Raw genomic sequence first — 23,561 nt, forward strand, 5'->3', positions numbered from 1 at the left:
CGGCTTAGATGATGCAATTATTTAAATATGTGTCTCCTTTATTGCTGCTGTGTTATGAGAGCTTTCTAAAATGCTTGTCCAGCAGATTGTCCTGGCATAACTGTTGAAAGCTTCCATCTATTCATTTACCTTTTATTTTCCAAACACTAAAGCCATGGAGCCCATAAAAGTTGTGCCCAAAGTAATCGATGAAATATTGATGCAGGGTATGCATTTATGGATAAACGCAAAGGCGTTAACTGAATGGATGGTAAGTGGAAGTGGTAGGCACAAAATAGCATAAAATCAGATGTTCTGCAAGGAGTCTGTGGAGGAGAGTTTCTAATCCTACAGAGATCTGCTTGCCATCCAGTAAATATATATTCACTCTCCCTATTACTGCAGAACTTTTAAGAAGTTCTCACACTTTTGAAAAAAGGCGTGACAAACCCTTTCTTCTGAATATTTTTCAATTTTGACATCATTTAAAAGTGAGCCATGACGTGCGTCAGAGTTCCCAAATCACTTTTAGTTTTATAAATTTCAAAACAAATGCAGTTTTTATTTTTCAAACCCTTTCCTGAATTTGAAAAATCGAGCTGTCTTGGTATTAGTAATGAGTCTGTCTGTAACACCCAGGACCAGCTCATCCCTGGGGATGCTGCTGCTCTGGCCAGCAGAATATAAGGTCAGGTTGGATGTGGCTCTGAGCAACCTGGTCTAGTGGAAGGTGTCTCTGCCCATGGCAGGGAGTGGGACAAGATGATCCTTGAGATCCATTTCAAACCCTTCAAAACTTTCTATGATTCTATGACAGAAAGGAGGCAAGGTTTGTGAGTCACAGATAATATCCCTCGTTGGATTAAATATTTTTCTGGTGAAAAAAACACAGCTTTCAAGTGTACAGACTCTCTTTCACATCTAACTCACCCTTAGGCATTTTAACTGCTCATCCAAATGGATTTTTAGTTGGCCCATTTTTGGGATGTAATAAAACCCCAAACAACTGAAGCAGGCTGGTTCTGTGACTCACACACCTTTCTGTAATGTGTTAGGGTCTACAAAGCCTAAAATGCAGAGAAACCCCTCCTGGAAGCACCACATGGATTTATATAAAAGCAGTAATATCATCTTTATATTGACCAGATGCAAACATGTAAGGGAGGAGATAGATAGGCTGTGAGGATAATGCTGCTGGAAGCACAGATTGTCTGTAAAGAGTGGGCTGAGCAATGGTTGTTGTTTACACTGGGCAGGTAGCCATGAAAAAACTATGATTCAGTCTTCATCCTTCAGGAGATGCTTCAAAAGGCAGCCTCCCCATGACCCCTGCCTCGAGGGGCTGCAGAATGAGGGTTCTGTGGCAGTGAAGGTAATGAGTGCCTGATCCCTATCACTTGGACTCCCTGCCAAGCCAGGCTCTGCTATGAGGCATTTCATAGGATTTGGTTCAGCAAAAGGAAGCAATTCTTGCAGGCACCAAAAATACACGCTAGTGTTTTAAAAACAGTATTTTCCCCAAATTGCCTCCTTAAAGATTTGTACCTGCGAGATGCTGACAGAGATATTTAGGGTTCATCACCTTTAGCTGATTGACTTGGGCACTGCATGGGGCACTGGCATATCAAATTCTAATTTTCAGGCATTTTTTTCATTTATTAATCTGAGATTTATCAGGTTTCAGACAGAACAAGGTGCATAGTGCATGCAGAGGCGTCTGCATTTCTGATGCACCCAATTATTCCCACTAGAAACAGTCCACGTGCACTCACAGGATAGATTCAGCTAAATGGAGGGATGATATATTTCATAAATTAAGTAATAAATTCCCAGATAAGTGCTTCTAAATTCTAGAAAAGAAACCCCTGTCTTACTTTCATTAACAGACCAGGTGAACTTAGAAATGTCAGGTTCACAGAGAAGACAAGGGCTTGTAGGGCTTGACTCTCCTTCACCATAGCAAAGTCCATCTATATTGCATGTATTTTCCTGCCAAAATAAAAAAAAAAGGAAATAAAAAGAGGTGGGAGCTGAAGGTAATGAAAAAAAAAGGAATAAAAAGGAAATTAGCAATTATTAATTTCTGGATATGAGCAGAAATTCACTTGTCTCTTGAAACAAGGAAACAGCAGCAATTTAAATGTTGGTGCTTTTTGCCTGCAGTGAGGAAACTGTGGAAGTTTTCCAGTCCCAGACTGGGATCCTTGCAGCTTTGAATGTTTTAGCTTAGAAAAAGGGGTGTTGCTTTGTCATAAATGGATGATGGATCCAACAGAATGTGACTCTAATGTGACTCTTTTCCCATTTGCACACTCATGTGGTGGATGTCGTCACTGTTCCCAGCTGTGACTGTTCATATGGGGAGTATCAGGTGCCCATGAAAGGTCAGCTCCACCAGACTCCCAAAGCCTGAGACTAGACTATTTCCATTTGAAATACTGGAATCCTGCTCTTCATAAACATTTGCCAAAGCAAATTCTGCTGTAGCAAATTCTGCTATAAAGGCAGAATAAAGAAGTGCATTAGAATTAAGGCTCCCATGAGGGAGCTGCAGAGGAGAGCTGAGCACATCCCTGGTGCCTTGGTGGGGCAGAGCATCCCAAAAGCCATCTGTGAGGGGATGCTCTGTGGGCACAGCAGCCTTTGGGCTGACCTGCTCCTCTCATGGCTTGGAGGCATTTGGGTTATCTAAGAAGGGAACGCAGGAATTAACAGATGGAGTTAAAGATCTATCCCATGGGAAGATCCTATGGAGGAGTCAGGCCTTGTAGCCTGTGCTGGGCAGGTGGGACTTTATCTGGCCATGCAGATTCCCAGAAAAACATGGAATAATCCTGGGAACAAGGGGAGACAGACAAACTACCAAGCATATTTTTCTCTTTCCTTCCTTTGTTTTTCTGAGACTGAGATGTGTCCTGTTACTGGCCCTGTGTTTTCTGCCTAGTGCTTTACTGGTGTCCCAAACTACTTCTGCAAACTGCATTAGTCAGTAATACCACTTTAGGGGAATGGGTCAGGTAGAGAAACAAAAAGCATTCTCATAATGGCCACAACATGATAGAACATGACAGATCTCCAGCACTAAACCCTGGATGTTAATTAGATTTTATTACATTGTTGTTTTCAAGGGCTTGATGCTATGATAAAAAAAAAAAAAAAGATTTTTTTTTTTCTGATGTGATACAGTGTGGTGCAGAATGGGCTCCATAAAAGAACACAGAATGTGAAATGGGCTGATATAAAATGTCCCCTAATTGAAACACCTTTTCTGAAAGCAATTTAGGTGTTGCAGAGTAATGCAGAAAGGGTATAATTAGACTGTGGTCTGCTGCAATTGGAAGCCTAGCTCAAATATTCCCTTGAAGCATTTTAGAATAGAAATTACTATAATCCCTGGAGAACACCATATTGAGAGACCATATACATTTCTGAGTTTCAAACATGTAAGAATTAGGAAAGCCTTTGACAGAAAGCCCTCACCTTAGCTTTAAGTGAAATGATTCTAACACAATTATTTTAATCTAAACTAAAGTGGTTTTGCCCTCAGTTGGGCTGTGCTGGGTTTCCCTGCCCTTCTCTCTCTGAGGGCAGTGACAGAGGGACTTTGAGACATTCAGTCAGGGTCAAACTACCACACAGGCCTGTAAAGTAACTTCTGTTCACTCACTCACTTGGAAAAAAAGCGAACTTTAAAAAGATTTTGGTAACTGGTGTGTGCTTGCAATCAGTGCAGGTTTTAAAACTGTATTTTCTCATTAGCATTAATGAGAACAGTGAGGCAAATGAGTTAAGATGTACCTGATTAATCTTCATTTTACAAAAAAGCAGACTGGTGGCCTCCTATTAATTCATTCTTGCCTCAGGGTGGGAAAGCAGAATCAGCACATTCAAATATCCCACCTAAATACCCTCCAAAAATTTTTTGAAGCCCCACTGCAAACCAGATAATTTGCTTAATGCAGGCCTCTGGAAAAAAGAGAAGGGAAGATCTTTTTAAGGGATGCTACACCAACAATTCCACGGGAAAACTGAGGATTATAGTGCTCTGCAGGCAGTTTTTAACACGTTGGCAGTTTAAAACATAGCTGTAGACTTTTGGTTAAGGTTTAGAAACTGTCAGAATACTCAATGTTTGTACTTAGCAGTGTTTAATGCAAGCAGGAATGGTTTATGCTCTCTCAAGGGTGTTCTCACATGACAAAAACTGTATAACATGCATCTTTGTGTGCCTCTTGCTAAGGCAGAAAATGGGAATAGAAATGATGTACCCTCACCAAACAGGCTGGGAGAGGGAAAATAGCAGAGACACTTCAGAAGTGAAGCTAAGCCTCTCAGGGCAGGCTCCTCACTCTTATTTACTCCCACTAACAGCTGCAAAGGATAAATATTGGCAGCCATGAGCTTTCCTGAGGTGTTTGTGTGAGGAAGGTCCATCATAAAGCATGCTCCATCAGGTGTAAATATGAAAAGGAAATAAAATATCGCAGACACGAGGCTGTGAAAGAGAAAAGCAAAGTGTGGGGCTGTGCAGCTGATCTGTGAAATAGGCTTTTCCCCTTCCAGAGCAGTTATTACACCCAGCCCATCAGAGGGAGGGAGAGGGCTAAGGAAGAGATGAAGGATCCGTGGGAAACCTTGATGATCTTTAAATTACCTTTAATTTGCAGAGTGCAGTGGGGTGCAATTGGCAGAGCTGGCAGAGCGCGTCGTACAGGGTCAGCACCCGGGAGTTACTGTACTGCACACCATCATTAGTGACCTGAATGAGACAAAAATCTTCCTCAGAACTCATCATGCTCCATATGGAGACTGTCTGCTCATACTGGAGCCATACCACTGCCCCTTGAGCTGGCTGTGGGCCAGCAGGATAAATTAAACCACTCGTGAGCGGCTCTGCGAGCTAACAAATTGCTTAATGCTCCAAACTGGAAATTCTTCATTAATAACCAAAAGATCTTTTGGCTCAGCTGGCATTCAGCTTTCTGATTGCTATTAGGTTTTATCCTGAAAGTGTTTTTGGTTTTTTTTCTGATACCCTCATGGAAGCTTGACTCAAGTACTACAAGGGCGATTTCAAGGAGTTGTGAAACACAATTAACATTCTTGGCTGGGACTCAGAACCACTTTTTTACTAAAAGCAAATCATAAGTAAAATCCTTGGCCTGAAAAAAAAAAATAATGTGGACTGTGTATTATATAGGTTTATTTGAAATGAGAATGAGAACCACTTTTTTGAACCACTTTTTTACTAAGAGCAAATCAGTAAGTAAAATCCTTGGCCTGAAAAAAAAAAAAAGAAAAGAATGTGGAATGTGTATTATATAGGTCTATTTGAAATGAGAAAGAGAACCACTTTTTTACTAATAGCAAATCAGTAAGTAAAATCCTTGGCCTGAAAGTGAAAAAAAAAAAGAATGTGTATTATATAAGTTTATTTGAAATTAACCTTATAAAAGATGCAAGGGATGACAATATGAGAGAGAAACAGTCTCATTTCTGTAGGAAGGTACATTACAGCAGTCACCTGTCCCAGCTCATAATGGATAATTCAGGAAGCCTTACACATGCCCTTTTTTATATAAGAGTGCTTGCACAGCACAAAAGAGTTGAGTAAATTTATATTTTAATTTTTCCACAGTAAAAATGAAAAGATACCAGAGAAGTGTGGATAAGAGGAAAGCTTTTGAGAGTGCTTTGTGAGACGTCTTGAGAGGTGTGAGCCTTGAAGAGCACCTCAAAACCCTGGGGAAGGCCACGCTGTGGACACTGATGAGAACCAGCAGGAAACCCTTTTGTCTGGCATTTTTCAGGATTTGTCTTCTCACAGTCAAAATAAAGCTGCTGCTTAGCAAATCTAACAGGGTTTGCTTTGGATTCATCAGGTACCCCTGTGTTTTCTTGCTATTAAAAAAGAATCCCCAGCCCTCCTCCATCTCTCCCAAGACCACAAAGCTGAAACATCCTTGGTCCCTTTGCAGGGCAATTTTACAAAACTGAGGCCATAAAGTTTTTGATCACTCAATAAATTCTTCCAGCTCACAGAAAAAAAAAAAAAAGTTAAATTTAACAAAGATAAACAGAAGTACGGAGATCAAAAAATACTTGGTAAGTTTCGTCAAAAACAGCAATTTTCATGAATTGCTTGAAAGTTCATGGGAGATAATAGAGCAGATTCTCCCACAATGTCTCATGGGATGGTTCTACATTTTAAGCTGAGTGTTTGTGTTTGCAGAAACCACCACAAGGGCAGAAACTGGCAATATTCTTGGATATTCACATTTTCAACTTGTAGAAGGGAAATAACTTCTTTGGAGACTAATATAAATTGGTCCAAAAATTCAGTAAAATTCATTGATCTAGTAAAATTCATTGGTTTAAGGAAAATATTAGACTATTGACAGATTATAGTGTGTTGTACTATAGGTAAAAGTGCTTCTAAAAGAAATAAAGGATTTCTCCTGCAGTTTGAGAAAAAACTGAAACCCCCCTGTAGACCTGCTCTTCACTGAAGGACTCTGGCAGCAAGATTTCCATTAAGAATTTCTTATTCCTAATGCAATTTAAGCTTAATTTAAATTCATTATTTTACTGGAGTGTCCAGTGTTGTCTCAACACCCGTGTACTAATAATGGGTGAAAAAATGGCTAGACAGGGAAAAAAAAAAAAAGCTGCAAATTTGCACTAATTGTTCTGTCTGAAGTGAGTGTTGTGAGTGAGATGTAACTCCTGTAATTAGATTATTTTTTAATCTGTTTTGTTTTTTTTTTTCCTACATTCTATTATAAACATCTATTTTGGTCTCTTTTCAGAATCGGGCTGGTTTATAGCTATTTTAATTGCTTTTTCATTAGTCATCTTAGTGATGTGGAACAAACACTTTGATGAGAACTGAGCTGAACAAACCTTTAATTTGTTTGGACCTTAAGAGGCAAAAACCAACTTAGAGCTGGGCCTTGTTTGCTTGGGCATAGGCACCATCTGGAAAGAAGGAGCTGCTTCTGCAGAAATGCAAAGGATGCTCATGAACTTTGTTGCTTCTGCCTCAGGTTTTTCACCCATCATGAAATGATCTTGGCTATTGGCAGCACTCTACATAGACTTTGTAAGAAAGTTCTAAAAAAAAAAAAATTGAAAGGTGTAAAACTGTGCTGAGTTCAAATTCAGTTTTTGCCTCACTGAATTTTTTGTAATTTTTTTTTTCCCATTCTAGACAGATACAGCAACAAGAACTTAATGAAAAGGATGAGAGCTGCTTCCCAAATTAGATAAGTGCTGCCAAGCTCTTTCACCTCTTCACCCAGGCATCTGCCTGGACAGCTCAAGTCATCTGCTGCCCAAGCATGGGTTTGTATTTTGATATCTCAATTAATTATGCCAAACACTCTGGTGTAGCCACATGTACTTTCTTATCTGCATTCAGCAGCATGTCATGGGAACAATGGGCAAAATCTGAAACACGACTACAACAGGAGATTAAATGAAAGAGCACTGAGAAGAGCTCCTGCTCCCCCAATGCTGGTAGTGAAAAAAAGCTGTAGTGAAATTTTTCTGATTCCTTTGAAATTTCATTTGGGAAGGGGGAAAGATTCTGAAAATATTGAACAGTGACATTTCCAGAAAGAATTGTGCTGACTTTTGGTTCTGAAAAATCCTTTAGCTATGTTTTGAAAAGTAGATACATAGATACATAACCCAGATCATCAATAAGTCTTATGAGCTGCAATAAGTCTTAAGAGGAATTTTCTGGAACACGAATTTTTGAACACCTGTGGAATTAATTGAAAGTAATTTTTTATCTTGAGTAGCTCCATGATTTCGTTCTTTGTGCTGCCATGTAAGGCCAGCTGCCTTTGAAACTGAGCACTAGGCTCTGCCTTCCCAATTTGCTCATCTAAAGATCCACAGGAGTTCCAGACTCACGTGCAGACTGAGATGATTTAATTGAGCATTCGCGGCGTAGCCGTCAGCCTGGTTCCTCTGCAGGGTTTGAAGGAGAGGGAAAGGGCAGAAAGCTTTGCAGGTGCAGAGCTTTTCTGGAGCTTTAGTGCATGGAAAGAGTTTTTGTAGCTGTTTTTGAGGGGAAAGAATGAGAAAAATTGCACAGACCTCCTCAGGGCTGAAAGGAAGCACTCGAACACAATCAGAATTGTAATAGACCTGTGCTGTGAGGACGATGTCCTGGAACACTGGAGAAACCTTCCTGTGCCCATACCAGGATTTTATCTCTCCTCTTGGGCCAGGAACACCCAGGGTGTCTCCCTCTCAGATCCTTCCACCATGAGGCAGCATTTTATCTCACGGCTGGCAGAGTTCAATACCTTTTTGGAGCAGTTTTGAGCAGAGCACCTTCCCTCCTGGTTCAGCCCTGGTGTGTGACACAAGGGAGGGCCAGGGTCCACCCCAGCAGCAAACAGGCTCTGCACCCACAGGGTTTTACCCTAATGTCCTTAACTCCCAAATCCTTAACCTTTAAAAATAAATGGCTGACTAGAAGATGTGCCCTGCCAAACATCCTTCTGTTTCCCCCAGGCCACATGGCAGCACGTGTCCCCAGCTGGGTGCAGGCAGCTGCAGGGTGCAGGACAGGCAGGGGTGAGGGGAGTGTTTTACGTGTTTCATTTGGCATTCTGCAATTTTCAGGGCACATCTGCAGTCTCCCTACAATGGCAAAATATTCTTCTCAGCTTCAGAGCCTTTAAAAAAAAATCTAATTTTTGTAAAAAAAACCTGATCTGCAGAAAAAAAAACCCCATCCAGGCCTAGAGGGAGACCAAGGGCAGCAGGCACGCAGGGTCGGGAAGGCAGTGGTTTCCTGGGGATATTTAGAGAAATAGGTACCATTTTGTGAAAAAAAGAGGCTAAATCTGCAGCAGAAAACCCAGAAGAAGCAGATAATGCACATGCTTCTTCCTTCAGCCATTCAGACCATGACTGTGACCGTGACATCCCAGCTCAATCCTGCCCAGGAGCCAGCCCGGGCACGCACCGCTCATGCACCCAGGGAGTCAAAGCTCTCTGACACTTGCTGTCTAATCAGGAGTTGGAGCTGGGGTTTTCAGAAATGGAATACTAATGATTAACAATTGATTAGCACAACTGCATCAATTTCAGGTGATTACCTCTAGAAGTGGTTGTAATTTGCCCTTTTGGATTGGCTACAGAGACACCTGGGTTTAGCTCATTGTTTTGGTTGGCGAGGTGTTTTTTCTTTTCCTCTACATGACATTAGTGCGAGTATTTCTACAGGCATTTTCATTTCTGAAAGGAAGAAAGCTGTGCTTTGCATTTTAATTTACCATGACAACTGATTTTCTCTTTCTAAAGCGTTTCTTAGAAACATAATAAAATTCCTACTTTCACTTGCCATCTTGCGAACGGCTCGTCACCAGCCACGAAGTGCACAGCCTCTGTGATGTTCAGGAGTGGGATCTGGCAGTCCACAGCCTCAGAGCTCAGGAAATCTGCTTTTGTGCTTTCTTCTTCTCTTGACAGCCATTCGCCATTGAGATGCTACAGGAAAGCAGAGGGAGAGTGCAGAAAATGAAGGCTCATAAAGAGATTCCAGTTGTCAGTGTATGTTTATATTTATAATCAATAATATCAGGCATTCCATGGTGGTTTATTTAAAAGGAAACATGCTGTTACTATAGCTACAGTAAAGGGGAAGCCATGCTTAGCTAGGCATGCAGGTGGTCTATTGATTTAGGAAGTGTTGTGGTCTGCACTTGGGATGAGCATGGGCTGATGTAATGGAGTAACTTTGTGTTTCCTGCTGGAGCTCAGCAGCCGGCTTGTGGCTCCTTGAAGGTGATGTCAGCTGCTCCCCCAGATCAGCTGCACAAAACATCCCAACTCCAGCCCATGGAGCCCTAGGGGGGCACAGCAAATCTCAGCTGTGCCTCGTGAGCATGCCAGCACCGACTGGGATTCAGGCTGAGTGTCTGTTCTGAGGTGGATTTATGAGTTTAATCAAACATTTCATAACTGAGGATGCTGATCCATCAAATCACTCAGTTGCAGCATTGCCTGTATATAGCTGTTTATGATAAAATTACAGTGCTTGCATAAGAGATGGATTTGATGCTCATCAAAACCTCTGATTTGGTGGTGAAGTATGACTAAGAAAATTCAAATAGAAGCCTCTGTAACTGTGGTGAGGAAACCCTATATTCAACCACAAAACTTAACATTTAAATGTGTTTAGGAAAACAACCAAGTGTAGTGATTCCAGATGAACAAAATGAGAAATAATATTGTGCTTTCAGGCTTCAGTGGACTACAGAGCAGCTGAACCAAAGAGGAGTCAAAGAAAACTCCACAGAGATTATGAGCAAGAACTCATAGCTGTGCATTTCCAGGGAACCAGTCCTGGAAAGGTCTGAACCTCTTCAGCTCCCCTCACTTGTAGCAAACACATTGGCAGTGGGCTTGGAAGGTACTTGTAACCCGCTGAAGCAGTGAGGGAAGATAGCACAGATCAGAGTAAAACATTTCTATATAAACATGTCAGTGTTTGACTGTATCATCCATATTTCATATTTTAGGAGCCAGCAGGAGGCAGCTTACAATTAGCCTGGTGACCTGGCAGTGCAGGCTGGGAGAGTCTCTGAAGCCGAGGCCAAACACCCGGATCCTGCTGCACTCCGAGGCGCGCACATCGCAGAGACCCCCGTTCTCCAGGGCTGTGATTTCCAAAGCTGGCTCTGCAGGGTGAGATGGACACAGAGCTGCAGAGAGCAGCACTTACACTCTGCTCTGCTCTGCTGCAGCAGAGATTTTGTTGTAGTTGTTCCTGGTTGTTGCGGTTTAATACTTTTCCTTAAGGAAGTCTTGTCTCCCTGTGGATTTCTCTTGAACACAGAAACAGCAGTTGTCAGAAGGGGAAGCAGCAAACCTCCATTAAATATTGTCCTGTGCACCCAGTGCTGCAAGATGTATTAGTGAGTGTCAGGGCTCCTGAATCAATTCTCTGAAGCTGTGGCTTCGTGTTAAAAGGTCTCCAGGGCTAAAACTTTTGTCGACCTAAGTATCCATTGGCAATACATCCCTGACCCAGGTAAGAGGGGCAACACATCCCTGACCCAGGCAACAGGATAGGAGCACAGCTGAGAGGACAAACCCTCAAACCCTCATCCCATAGCATAGAGAAATATGGGAACAAGAGATAACCGTGCCACCAGGATCCCTGGAGTGTTAAAAAGCAGGGAAAAAACCAGCCTGATGTTTTTGGCTTTTTGTTTGTTTTTCCCCATAAGTTTTGGCAGCAGTAAAAGGATCCTTAAAGTAAAGCTTTCTTACGAGGGTTAAATCATTAATAGTAGCACTCAGCTCTGCACTGTGTCAGCACAAAGGTCATGCACCAGCTAAGTTTCACTTAAATGCTACATTAAAGCCTTAAGTAGAGCTTAAGTGAAGTACAGCCTGTGCTGGCCCCCTTACAAGGCTGACTTCCACCCATTACTGTTTTAAAAATGTTTTATGGCTCTCAGGTAAAGTTTCATTTGGGTTCATTTGTACTTTGGGTATTCATCTTTTAAAATTGCTCATTGCTTTCAAATTGGGGTTATCTTGACAGAGGAAAATGCAAGTCCATTGGATGTCAGAATTCACATCCTTAATTAAGAAAAATTATAATTTGGTAGATATTTGCACCAGCTCTTGGGTAGCACAAGACTCCAATGGCTCCAATGATAGCATCTGATGTATAGCAGATGCTATCACTGCTATACATCAATGATAGCAGTCAGTTGAGATCATGGCTGAATATTTTCATTTATACCATTTGTAGATCCAGTGGTCGGGAGAAGCCACAATGGTGACAAGTAGCACAAAGCAGAACACTTTCCTCTTATCTCCTGAACAATATTTAATAGCAGGGCATGACCAGGAGCCCTGGGAGGGATGTTGTTCACCAGCAGAGTGGAGTCCCAGTTGTTATTCCTGCTTCTTCCCTGCCCCATCCCCACTGCTCTGGCAAAGCAATGTTGCCCATCAGTTTTCTCTGAGCTGTAGCTTGGCTAAAACAGAAGCTCTCCATCACCTAATATTTTAATGGTACCTTAGTTCAGCTCTGATTTGAGGGGCAAAATGCCCTGAATGGAGCTGATAACCTTTCCCAGCACCTTGCTGTTCCTTAAGGGCTCTGCTATTTAGGCTGTCATTAGGAAAAATGCTGTTTAAACACTGCCATCCCACCAGATTGCAGCCTGTAACAACAGAGCCACATGACTTGTGTTTTTCCAGATGAAAAAAAGGAAGGAAAGCAACATAAACATGAAAAAAAAAAGAAAATACTTTTTTCCCCTGCACTTCTGAAGTGCTTTTAGCTTTTCTTTCATTTTTTAAAAAAATTGATTGTATTGCAGCAGTATTACCAACACTGCTGGACACTTTGCAATATTTACAAGAAGAGAAATCGTTTACAGCTTATCAGCTTTCATCAGTTACTGGTGGATTCCTGTAATGTACAAAACTATTAGTCAGATGTGGTGACTGGTTTTGATAAATTGCCTTCTTCTGTGGTTAGTGCATAAAAATTAAAAAATAAAAATGCTTCATTATGTTTTTCATGAGATTTTAATAGTTAGCCCCACTAGTACTGAGGCAGCTTGCATTGCATTAATGTTTTCATTATCACTGCAGATTTTCAGGCTTCTGTGGGTGAAGCAGAATCTCAGAGCCTGGGAAGGAGTGGGGCACAGGAATGTGCTCCTGCAGCCCTTCCTGCTCCACAAAAGCACTCTCAGTGCCCAGTGCCTTACAGTATCAGCTCAGCATTTTGAATTTATTTCTCTCAAACCATTCTGTACACACTTGTCAGGGTTGAAGCCCATCCAGGAACTGAGTATCACACAGGCACTTCTCACTGCTCCTCCTGGCAGGATCAGGGAGACAATCACAAGGGAGAGAGTGAGAAAATGTGTGAGTTGACTTAAGGGCAGTTTAATGGGAGAAAAAAAAGGAAGAAAATACAGTAATGATAATGATAAAATATTTAGAATATATGCACAATGCAGTTGCTCACCACTTGCCAAGAGATGCTCAGGTACTGGCTGGGATGCCTGCCCAGCTTTTCTCCCCGATTATGTACTGAGAGTGATGCCATATGGAATGGGATATCCCTGTGGCCATTTGGGGTCAGCTGTCCTGTTGGTGTCCCCTCCCAGCTCTCTGAGCATCCCCAGCCTCCTCATTGGCAGGGCATGAGAACCTGGAAAGTCCTTTCCTTAATGCAAACACTACTTGGCAACATCAGTGTCTTACCCACTTGAAATCTGATGGAAAATAGAAGTAATTACAATGTGTCTTTCTTAAAGAAATAGATGCTAGAGTTCAGCTTTTAGACTTTAGTTTAAGCAGTACATAAATATTGATAAGGGTTTTTATATTTTTATATTTTTTATTTCTTTTTAAATGTCACACGTAATGGGTGTGGGGATTTTAGGCATTTGGTTTTAATGAGGGTTTCTGTTTGTCTTCCTCTCTGCCTTCTAGTGTTGTTGCATTTTAGCCAGTTTCAACCAAAAGAAGGAGAGCAAATCTCCATTCCATTGGCTTTGGAAAAGTCTCCTGGCAATTGGCAGCTGGGCACTCAAACATCCAGACCCTGCTCTTGCTGGGTACAGGGATCAAGGTGTGGTTCATGGAGGGGGAGCTGGAAGTCCAGAGAGGTGCTGACATCAGAAGGAAATATTGGAGAGCCTGAAAAACCTCAGCAAAAGGGCTGCAAGTAGATCAGCTAAAGTCTGGAGGGAAGAAGGACAGGAGAAATAAAAAGAGCTGGGAAACATCACAAAGGTGAGAGTGAGGGCAAAAGTGCAAATATGCAGAGAAAGCTGAGGTTGTGGAGACCTGGGATGGGTGTCTGATGTCTGTAGAGGGGCAAGTTAGAGAGGAGAGAAATCTGTAGGTAATCAGGCAGTTCCTGGAAGGTGCTTGTAAAAAGTACAATATATTTGAACATTAATAATTTATGTTTAGGGAGTGTGAATGTCAAAATACAACGAAATCCAGTGCAGAACATCCTCCTTCTTTTCCTGTATGGCCTATAGGCCAAAAATGTGCTTTGACTTTTACTAGTAGATTAAAAACTGAAGCTCAGAGTGGCACCCTGGGGCTCAGATGTGTGACAGGGTAGCAGTTATGGAGGAGGATTTGAGGAGCTGTGTGTTCATAATCCATCCTGGCTCAGGCATGGGCCTCCCACTGCATTTCCAGTACCCAGTCTGTACCCACAGCAAGTAAATGCAAAAAAAAATGCATCTGTCACCTGGCAGAACATTGCATAGGGACAGTGTGAACAGCAGGAAATGTTGGGGAAAAAAAGTAAAAAAAAATCTTGTGTTTTAATGAAACTGTCTTGAGATAAATTGGAGAGAAGGGTCTGGAGTTGAAGGTGGAAATCTCAGAGGCCTCCAGACAGAATAAAGGATCTTTCCTCTTTGGTTTGCAATGCTTGCCCTCAAGGCACACCTCCCCTGCCTTCCCTTCCTTCTCCTCCCATCTCCAGTAGGAATTTCCAGGAAAGAACAGTAAATTCAGAGTTGCTGATGGTGCAGTTTCATTCTGTAATCATTTACATGAATCAAACCTGACAAGGAGCACAGGCTGAATAATAGACTGAAACCCCCACCCCCCCCCCATAAATACATGGTTGGTTTTACAGGTATTTTTTGCAGTGTGTTATGTAAATAATAGGCACAGATTTAGAAGTAAAATGAAGACAGTTGACATAAAATCAAGAATATTGCAAAACTACACTTATTGAAGTATAACTGACATGTAGAAATGGTTCATGTTGGATTTACTATTTGATTAGAAAAGTATCCCAGCACAAATAAACTTTCTTCTGCAATGTTTGAAAACTACACATGAGGCTTTGGGCTGGAGCGGCAGACCTGAAATTGAAACCAGCAGGAATTTTGTTTGAATAAAGAAAAGGAAAGGAATGGCCTTGCTTTTCTTAAAGGGGATGATAAATAAGCAATCTAAGCCATGAAAAGCAAATCAAGAACCAGAGCATAAGTGCTGGGTTGGGTTAAATCATTGCTGGAGTGAGAAAGTAAATGGCCCATGATGCCCAGGTGCCCCTTCCTTGGAATCAGGCAGCTGATTGAACAATTTTCCATGCCAGAGCTTGCTGGTGTGAATGTGGACCTCCAGCTACCACAGGTATGAGGGCTCTGTTTTATCTGTATTATCTGTATTATCAGAGCAAACTGATGCCCAATTATCTCTGCAGTTTGGACAGAGCAAGTCTGAGTCTGCCTCCATCCAAATGTTTGCACAAACATTGTATTTCTTTTGTATATAATGTTGTTTTGGTAACCATAGACACAATCATTGAATGCATTATCCTGGGACTTGTGCTATCCATGACTCAAAGTTCATTTGATAATCCTCCCTAAGAAAAAACTTTCAGCAGCCACATGCTCTTTGCCAGAATTCTTGCACATCAGTGACCTCCCTGCTTTCTGTAGGAAAACTGTGTTTTTCCTGCTTCCAAAGACAGGTCTCAGAGGACCAGAGCAGCTGAAGGAGCTGGGGGTGTCTATTCTGGAGAAAAGGAGGCTCATGGGGACCATCCCTCTATGACTCCCAGAAAGGAGGCTGTGGTAAGGTGTGGGTTGGTCTCTTCTCCCAGCTAGGAAGTGACAGGACAAGAGAAAATGGACTCAAATTGCAGCAGGGGAGGTTTAGATGGGATACTATGGAAAGTTTCCACATGAAAGGGTGGTCAGCACTGGAATGGGCCTCCCAGGGAAGTGGCAGAGTCACCATCCCTGGGATATTTAAAAGCTGTGTGGATGTGGCACTTGGGGACACGGTTTAGTGCTGGGCTTGGTATTGCTGGATTAACAGCTGGACTCACAGACCACAGGGATTTTTCCCAACCTAAACAACTCTGTTTCCACAGTGCCAAACTCTAGATCTGTGACCTTTTGCTGGCATGGAGTGAATCTGGTTTTCTGCTTTGAGGGTCCCTGGTATCCAGTGTGGATTGCAGAAATGAGCCCTGAGAGAGAGTGGAGAAAAAACATTTTGCAAGAGCTCCCTGCATGTGAGAAATGGCCTGGCTCAATTTCACACTGAAAGCATCCATGTGCTGCAACAATATGGTAGATTATTTTTTGCTTTAGAAAACTCACTGTGACATTTTAGGTTTATTTAATCCTTCTATTTTTAAAAGGCTTGTTAGCAATGTACTTCAGCAATAGAAAAGAAGAGGATTGTGCTGTTGACTACAGACTATTTCTTCTTTTCCAGATGGCCTGGAGAGGTGACCTCAGGTAAAGTTCTGGTTGTGCATTCATGGTGCTCACTGGCACACCAAAGCAGGTCTCACTTTTTGTCCCTCAATGGCACTTTGGGGAAGAATCCTTGGCAGTATCTTGAGGCTTCCTAAGAGTGAGTGCAGTGATGCCACAAAAAGGATTTTGGTCATTGTGGTGAGATCTTGGTCCTTATGTCCACTCTAGTGCCCCATTAGATGGTTTTAGTAATTTTCCCATGTTTAAAGTTACTGAATTAGATTAAATCTGGTAATTACCCTCAGGGTTTTGTTCACAATTGGTTGAATGTTCTGTATCTGGTGGATTGTGGGCTCTTTACACAACATAAAATATTATGTAAAGGCCTTAAAGGTTCGCTCTGAATTTTTTGTTTTGGTCAACTTAAATCAGACCTTTGAATGGTTTCCAAGTTTTAATTCTAGTTTATAAACTGTTGTGAATGTGTTGTTTATCTTGCATGTGCATTGTGAGTATTTGGAGAAGGAGGTTGCTTTGTCATGGCTTTTTGTTTTTTTTTTGGATTTAACAAGATTCAAGGTTGAAATTTCCTGTGGTACCTGATGTAAAGAAGTTATAGGTATGCTTCTGGCATGTCTGGCTTTGGTCAGTTTGAATGAGACCTATAATTTTTTTAAACTTTTCTAGAAATTTAACCCTATCTTCCTTGGAAAATAGTTTTGCTTAGCTACATGTTTTTTTGGACTGTTTTCACTGTTTTCAGTTTGAATTAAAGCAAATAAACTAATCTGCAGAAAAGACTGATCTCCCTAGCCTGGTTTGCAGGGAATAGTATGGATCACTGAGCATGCAACCTTCCATGTCCCTTATCACCAAGATTTGATATCCTTTTAAAATTCATTTTCTATTGACTTTATAACTATAAAGCTAATAGTCCTCTTCCTGCTCAGCCAGGTCTGTGCCTCAAATGGAAAGAACTGGGAGTTAAAACAGTAGATTAAAGCTGGTATTGATGTTCGCCTCTTCTGATGCTTGTTTATTGCATCTGCACCAGCAAAAACTAAAGTAAAACTGCTATGAAAAGAAGAAAGGCTTCAAAACTAGCAAGAAGTCCCCAGTCCCTGAGAATTGCCCACAAAGATGTTTGATGTGACAGAGAAAAATATTTCTCTGAGCAAAGTATGTGGGTGTCAGTGAGGAAGCATCTGTGGTAGTTAAAGTTTGTGCTTTTCTTCTCTTTTGATTCTAAACTGTTTTTCTTTTGTAAATTTTGTAGTTCTTGCTAAAACTTTTGTGGTTGGAGGTGTTCATACCTCTAAAAGAACGAGAGTGCTATTTTCAAAAGGTGACAAGTCCTAGGCTCAAAAATTGATGTTTTGACAAGTAATCTCAAAGCTTAATATTTAATCATTATACCTTTTAAAATTATGTCTATTAATGCCAGCTCTGTTTTTTGCTGAGAAGAATGTATTTGTTTAAATTTTTATGGCCCAGACCTGAAGACATTATAGAATGACTTTCTTCAAATAGGATGCTCCAAGTCCTGAACACTTCCAGGGGTGGAAGATCCACAACTTTTCTGGGCATCCTGTGCCAGGGCCTCAATGAAGATGAGGACCACTCCTCTGCAGATGGCTGGGAGAAGGAAAGTGCGTTTTGCAAACAAACATTTAAAAGATATTTTCCCCAGTTTTCTTTCAGTCCTAAATCATAAATTGTTTTAACTAGGAAAAAGCTGAATAACTGAACACAATGTAATCTTAAATTGCATAATATGTATCTTCATACTTATTCTTTATCTACTTTCCAATATTGGTAAGCTGAGGGGAAAAATTCACAGTAAGTGGAGATAACAGGTCTCAAAAGAAAAGTTTTCATTTTCAAGCTTTATAGAACCTCCTTTATGGAGTATTGATATCTTAGTGAGTCTTCTTTAATGTCAGCTTAAAGGAAATAAGAATATATCTTTAATATCTTTGAGCCCAGTGTAAAGAACACAGTCCCAGTGGGAGGGGAGCTGTGCATTAAAATGTGGTTTATGCTGCAATGGTACACAGGGATCTGCTTGAAATATTCTCTGCCTTACAGGATTCACTACTGAAGAAAAATGTATTTGATAGAAAGAGATGCCCCAGCTTCTAAACTTTAGTCCAAGAACACAGCCTCTCACCCATCAGCTGCTGGGTGAACCTTTAAACAGGAGAGGGAATGGGCAGGCTGCAGGCAGTGGAGAGCTTCAAACCTCCCTCAGCTGGATAGACAGGAAAATTCAACATTGTGGAGTGCAAAAGTCAACAATTAGTATGAGAAAAAGGGGAAAAGAAAAGAACACTTGTGAAAAAAGAGACCTGATTTTTGTCTTGATAGTGTAACTTCATCAATGTGACAGGAACTGTGATTTTGTTAATACTGTGCTCACCAAAGTCAATGGGATTGTTATAATGAAGAGTAGAATTAAGCCCAATGACTTACTGTTTGAAAAGAAAAAGGGCTTTTTCAGGGATAATGCAATTTAACACTTTTTTATAGCAATGGTAGTTTGGTGAGAAAAGTTTAAAACAGTAAGAATGGGTTTTGCTGTTCTCACAAGCACATTTGACTCTTCTTATGAAATCCAATTTTGAAAAATCAATGGAATTGCTAAAGTGTACTGCATCCTCTCTGCCATAGAACATGTTTTGCCATATTAGCAAAAAGCCTGGTTGTTTTTTCTTTGTTTACAAGCCCAAGTGATTTAAAAAAAAAAAAAAAATCAGTTCCAGTGGAAAGGGTCACAGTTTCTGGTAACTGTTTCTGGGGCCCTTGTGTTGCTATTAAATGGAATTCTCCCTTGAAGGCCTGGTCACCACAGGCTGGTCCCAGCCACAGGGAACACCAGCCTTACACACAGTGAGCAATATTTTTCATTGTAGATATCTTGGGGATTTAAGAAATGGATTATATTTCCTTTGAAAAGTCTAAGATGCATTTTTTACTCTGCATAATATTTTAATTTATTTACTTTAATTTATGCAAGGACAGCATCTATTGTGCCAACACACCCTGATGGCTCCCTCTGCATCTTATCAGCAAAACACATATTGAAAATACCAGAAAGTATTAATTTACTTGACTTCCTAACAGCCCTCAAATAATCATTATGATCTGGAATTTTAAGATCATTGAATTGATTCAAGTGGGAGGAAAGTATTTACTTCAGCCATTATGCTGCCATACAAATCCTCCAATCTCCAAAACAGATTGGAGTTTGATGTAGACAACTGAAATACTCTGTCCCCTTTCACCTGGGGATCCTGGAAAACAATTAAGTATTCTCTTTCAATGTCTTCCACGTGCTTTGTCTTTGAAAATGAGAACTGAGTTTAAAATTAAATCAAAATTACATAAATGGTGAGATTTCTATAATATGTACCTGACCTTACATTCCTGGTCTGATCAAAACTCTGAGCTTATTCTTCCAAGGCAGGAGAGGCATTATCCATTGGAAGACCCAGCCTGAGGAACTGCAATAACTGACCTCATACTTTTGCACATTATAAATAAATTTTTAAAAATATTGCGCGTTTTAATTCATATTATTTAACTACAGCACATGAACAGGACCCAAAGCAGACTGCTGAATTCAGAAAGGTCTGTGTAACCACTCTAAAAATAACAGGGTGTAGCAGATGGGTCTGGGGGACCTGTGTGGTTGTGGTTCACAGCTCTGAAAATGCAGTTGGGTTCACAGCCCCTCTTAATATCACCACTGAAACGCACGGATATGAAAATGGGATCTCTGTAAGTGTGGAAGGTGAACATTCCCTTCTCACCTTCTCACCTTCTCACCACCATTTTTTGCTGGCTTTGATTTCTTTGCTGGTTAATTTTTTTTCACCCCAGAACTTTCCACATCGAAATTTAAACTTCAAGTGTCATTACTTCACTGAAACTAATTTGTCGTTATTACTCCTCATTACCTTTTATCTTGTAATTGCTCTTTAGAGCTTCATACAATCTGCATATTACATTACTCTATGTGTGCTTTACCAGTCCTGATATTTTTTAATAAGCAACATGGTCAATATATACAAATGGTAAGCACCAACCCGATTTGCTATCTGCTGTAATTGGATTCTGCCTTTAATTACAGGTGGTAATGACATTTTAAGCACCTTATACAGGTGTTGGGGGGAGGGTGGGGGTTATGAAATGTTAAGCAACATTAAGAAATCCTAAGCTTCTGGAGTGCTGCCAAGTTTCAGAGGTGCCTTTCAACTCCAAATAGCGATTTTCATGTGAGGATAATTATAGCTCTGGCCACCTGGACTGCTCCTGTTGGAGTCAGGCAGAGCAGAGGAGTGAACTTGTCTGCAAGCCACACTTCACATCTTCTCTATTTATTTCTGTTTTCATTTAAAATCACTCCAAATATATCATGGCCTGTATTTTGATTCCTAAAAATACTGCAGGACCATCTTTTTGGGTGTGTTTGCTGGCCAAAACCAGTGGCAGAATATATTGTTCTGTATTGGCAGTGTAGCTGAGGTTGGGTGACCTTGGAAAATATATTTGAATTATGTTGATAGCCTCCTTGATCTTGGGGGAGTTTTAATTCACATCTATAATTCCAGCCTGAGAAAATTAGACAGAGATTTGTTTTGGAACTGATGGGAAAATATATAGCCAGCAAAAGGAGTTGCCTTCTCCTTCATTACTTATGTAGCTTCTCCTGGAAAATAACTTCTCCCTAGCAATAGCACTTAAAACTCAGCATTTCTGAGATTAACACTCATTCTCCTGTTTCTTCTGTCCTGACTTTTTGAAAAGAAAGTGAGAGAGACAGCACTTTTATATGTCCTGCAGGAACCTAATTCAATTCTTAATTTCTCCTCCTTTCTTTCCCTTCCTACAGAACCCCTGCTCATTAGTCACAAAGCCCAGGGGCTTATCCAGCCTGTGCTCATTTCCTGGGCTCTGCCAGCCAGGCCAGGACTCCTGAGCTCCCAGGGATGGGGCTCAAGCTGCTCTGGTTGGAGCACAGAGCTTTATTTCTGACATTTACATTAATTCTTCATCTCTAGTAACCAATTCTGTTGTGAAAGCCTTTAGTGATGTCAGCAGGAGCTCGGCTCTGAGCGCCTCCTGTGAAGTGACATTTGAGAGGTTGGTGGTTGCTGTGGGGTGCTGCTGGATTTTTCCCTGGAAAGAGGTGTCCCATCACCCATGTACCTTGGGATCTGTAGGGGAACTGCCCTGGGGGGGTGTTCAGCCTGGAGAAAAGGAGGCCCAGGGGGGATTTTATTGCTCTCTGCACTGCCTGAAAGGAGGTTGTACCTGGTGGGGATTGGACTCTTCTCCCGAGTAAAAAGCAATCGCACAAAAGGATCTTGTTGCTGTCATCACCAAGAGATGTTTAAATTGGATATTAGGGAAAATGCATTTCCTGGAAAGGTGGTCAGGCATTGAAAGAGGCAGCCCAGGGAAGTGGTGGAGTCACCATGCCTGTGAGTGTTCAAAAAACCACCTCAGATGTGACACTTGGGGACATGGTTTGGTGGTGAAGATGGCAGCGCTGGGTTAAGGGTTGGATTCCACGATCTCCCAGATCCTTTCCAATCTAAATGATTCCATGCTGTCTGTGTAGAACATTTCTGCATGTGAAATGTGAAAACAAGCAAATAACCTTAAATATATTTTGAATTAAATTCAAAAATCAAGAACAGCCAAAGGTGAAGTTCCCATGGAGGCTTGCCTTGATTGACTGTACCAAATAATCTAGATGACCTTTTCTTGGTATAATAATGTCAGGATGATTGGCAAGCCAGAACTAAGATTTTATTTCTCCTTGCAGGGGATCTGACTTCAGGCTGTATGTATAGATCTGCTTTATATTTCATTCACAAGATCAGGTAATTTTATAAGTATATATCTATATCTATCTATATCTGTATATATATATATAAAACAGCTTCTCAATTTTTGTGTATATAGAAAAATATTCTAAATCACTAATAAATGAATTCATAAATGGTCTTTAATAATGGATCTCATTGCAGCTCATTCCACTGATTCACTCTAGAAAGTGGCAGCACTTTTTCCTCACCATAGTTAATGATGAAATGAATTTATTGTGTGATGTTTTCTCCTAACTTTTCTGCATTTATACCAAAGACAAGGAAGAATATCCTGAAAATTAAGCATGTCACTTGTTAACTTGGTTTTAATTTTTATGGTTTTTTTTTTTTATTCTCAATTTTTCTCTAATTCAGGAAAAAGTATTGTCTAGACAAGATGGCCCAGCACCTTGTCCAGCTGAACATTGGAAATGCACAAGGCAAAGGCAGCAAAAGGCAGAAAAAGCAGTCAGGGAAGAGGAAGGCAATGGTTTTGGGGGTGTTTGCCACAGCTGATGCGTGTTTGTTTTCCAGTTCTCACCTCCCTGTGCAATCGCAGGCTGAGCTCTGTTCCCTGTCCTTGTTTATATTTGATGTTACAGCAAGATGACAAGGTGCCATTAGCTTTTTCTTGAAAGGTCACATTGAAGCTATTTTCCTCCAATCTGAGAGATTTCAGCCATAGAAAAATAAAATTTTAAAATTTGGCCCAAGCAAGCCCCCTAACCTCTCCGTATCACAGAGAAATAAGTTAAACATTGAACATTGTATGTTGGGCAATTGCTTCAAAATTGCTCAACTCACTTTTCAGTCCCTGGTGTCAGTTATTCTCTGTGTGAAAGAGAATTAATTCTTCCATATTTGGGAAGTTATTCTGCAAATTTTAGCCTGTCATTAACAGAAAAAAAGGATGTCAGGATATATTTTAACTGCTTTAAACCTGTGCACTGGAGTTATGTTTAATGTGAAGAATATTGGTTAACCCATCCCTGATAATAAATTCATTGGGGTGTCAGATGTGCCACTGGGCTCCTGGCGCTGGCTGAGGATTTGGATGTCTCAGCTAAGCCATGGTGACTGACCCTAGACTGACCCTATCTGATGGCTTCGGCAGAATTGCTTGTTCATTTTGTCACTTTTAATTTTTTGTTGTTACTAGTATAGTGTTTGAAATTAAGGCTCAAACTTTATTTTCTCTGGACCAGAAAAAAAAAAAAAGAAGAAAGACATATCTCTACACTGCTTACATGAATATTGACCACAAGGTGAGCAGGACGCTCCTCTTTTTTTTTTGTGAGAAGCCTGCTTGTCAGCATGCCAGTGATAGATCAGATGTAAAGAAAATCACTTCTGCAAAACCAATTTGCTAAGGGGCTTGTAAAATCCATTTTTAAAAAGTTACTGAGGCAAAAAAAGCGAAGGACCAGCCAACCAGATATTTTGATTGGCTCCTCAA

The 23,561-nt window shown here is 40.9% G+C and overlaps 1 protein-coding gene across 1 annotated transcript in view; it reads right to left on the bottom strand.

The window, feature by feature from the left end:
- LOC129122742 (von Willebrand factor D and EGF domain-containing protein-like) overlaps nucleotides 1-23,561 on the bottom strand; it is a 168,123-nt gene that overhangs the window by 63,314 nt on the left and 81,248 nt on the right. Inside the window, 4 exon segments of the mRNA XM_077181864.1 lie at nucleotides 1,854-1,968; nucleotides 4,634-4,738; nucleotides 9,334-9,489; nucleotides 10,546-10,682. Of these exon segments, the coding sequence (XP_077037979.1) occupies nucleotides 1,854-1,968; nucleotides 4,634-4,738; nucleotides 9,334-9,489; nucleotides 10,546-10,682 (513 nt within the window).

The sequence above is a fragment of the Agelaius phoeniceus genome, chromosome 7, assembly GCF_051311805.1.
Source record: "Agelaius phoeniceus isolate bAgePho1 chromosome 7, bAgePho1.hap1, whole genome shotgun sequence".
Lineage (NCBI taxonomy): Eukaryota > Metazoa > Chordata > Aves > Passeriformes > Icteridae > Agelaius > Agelaius phoeniceus.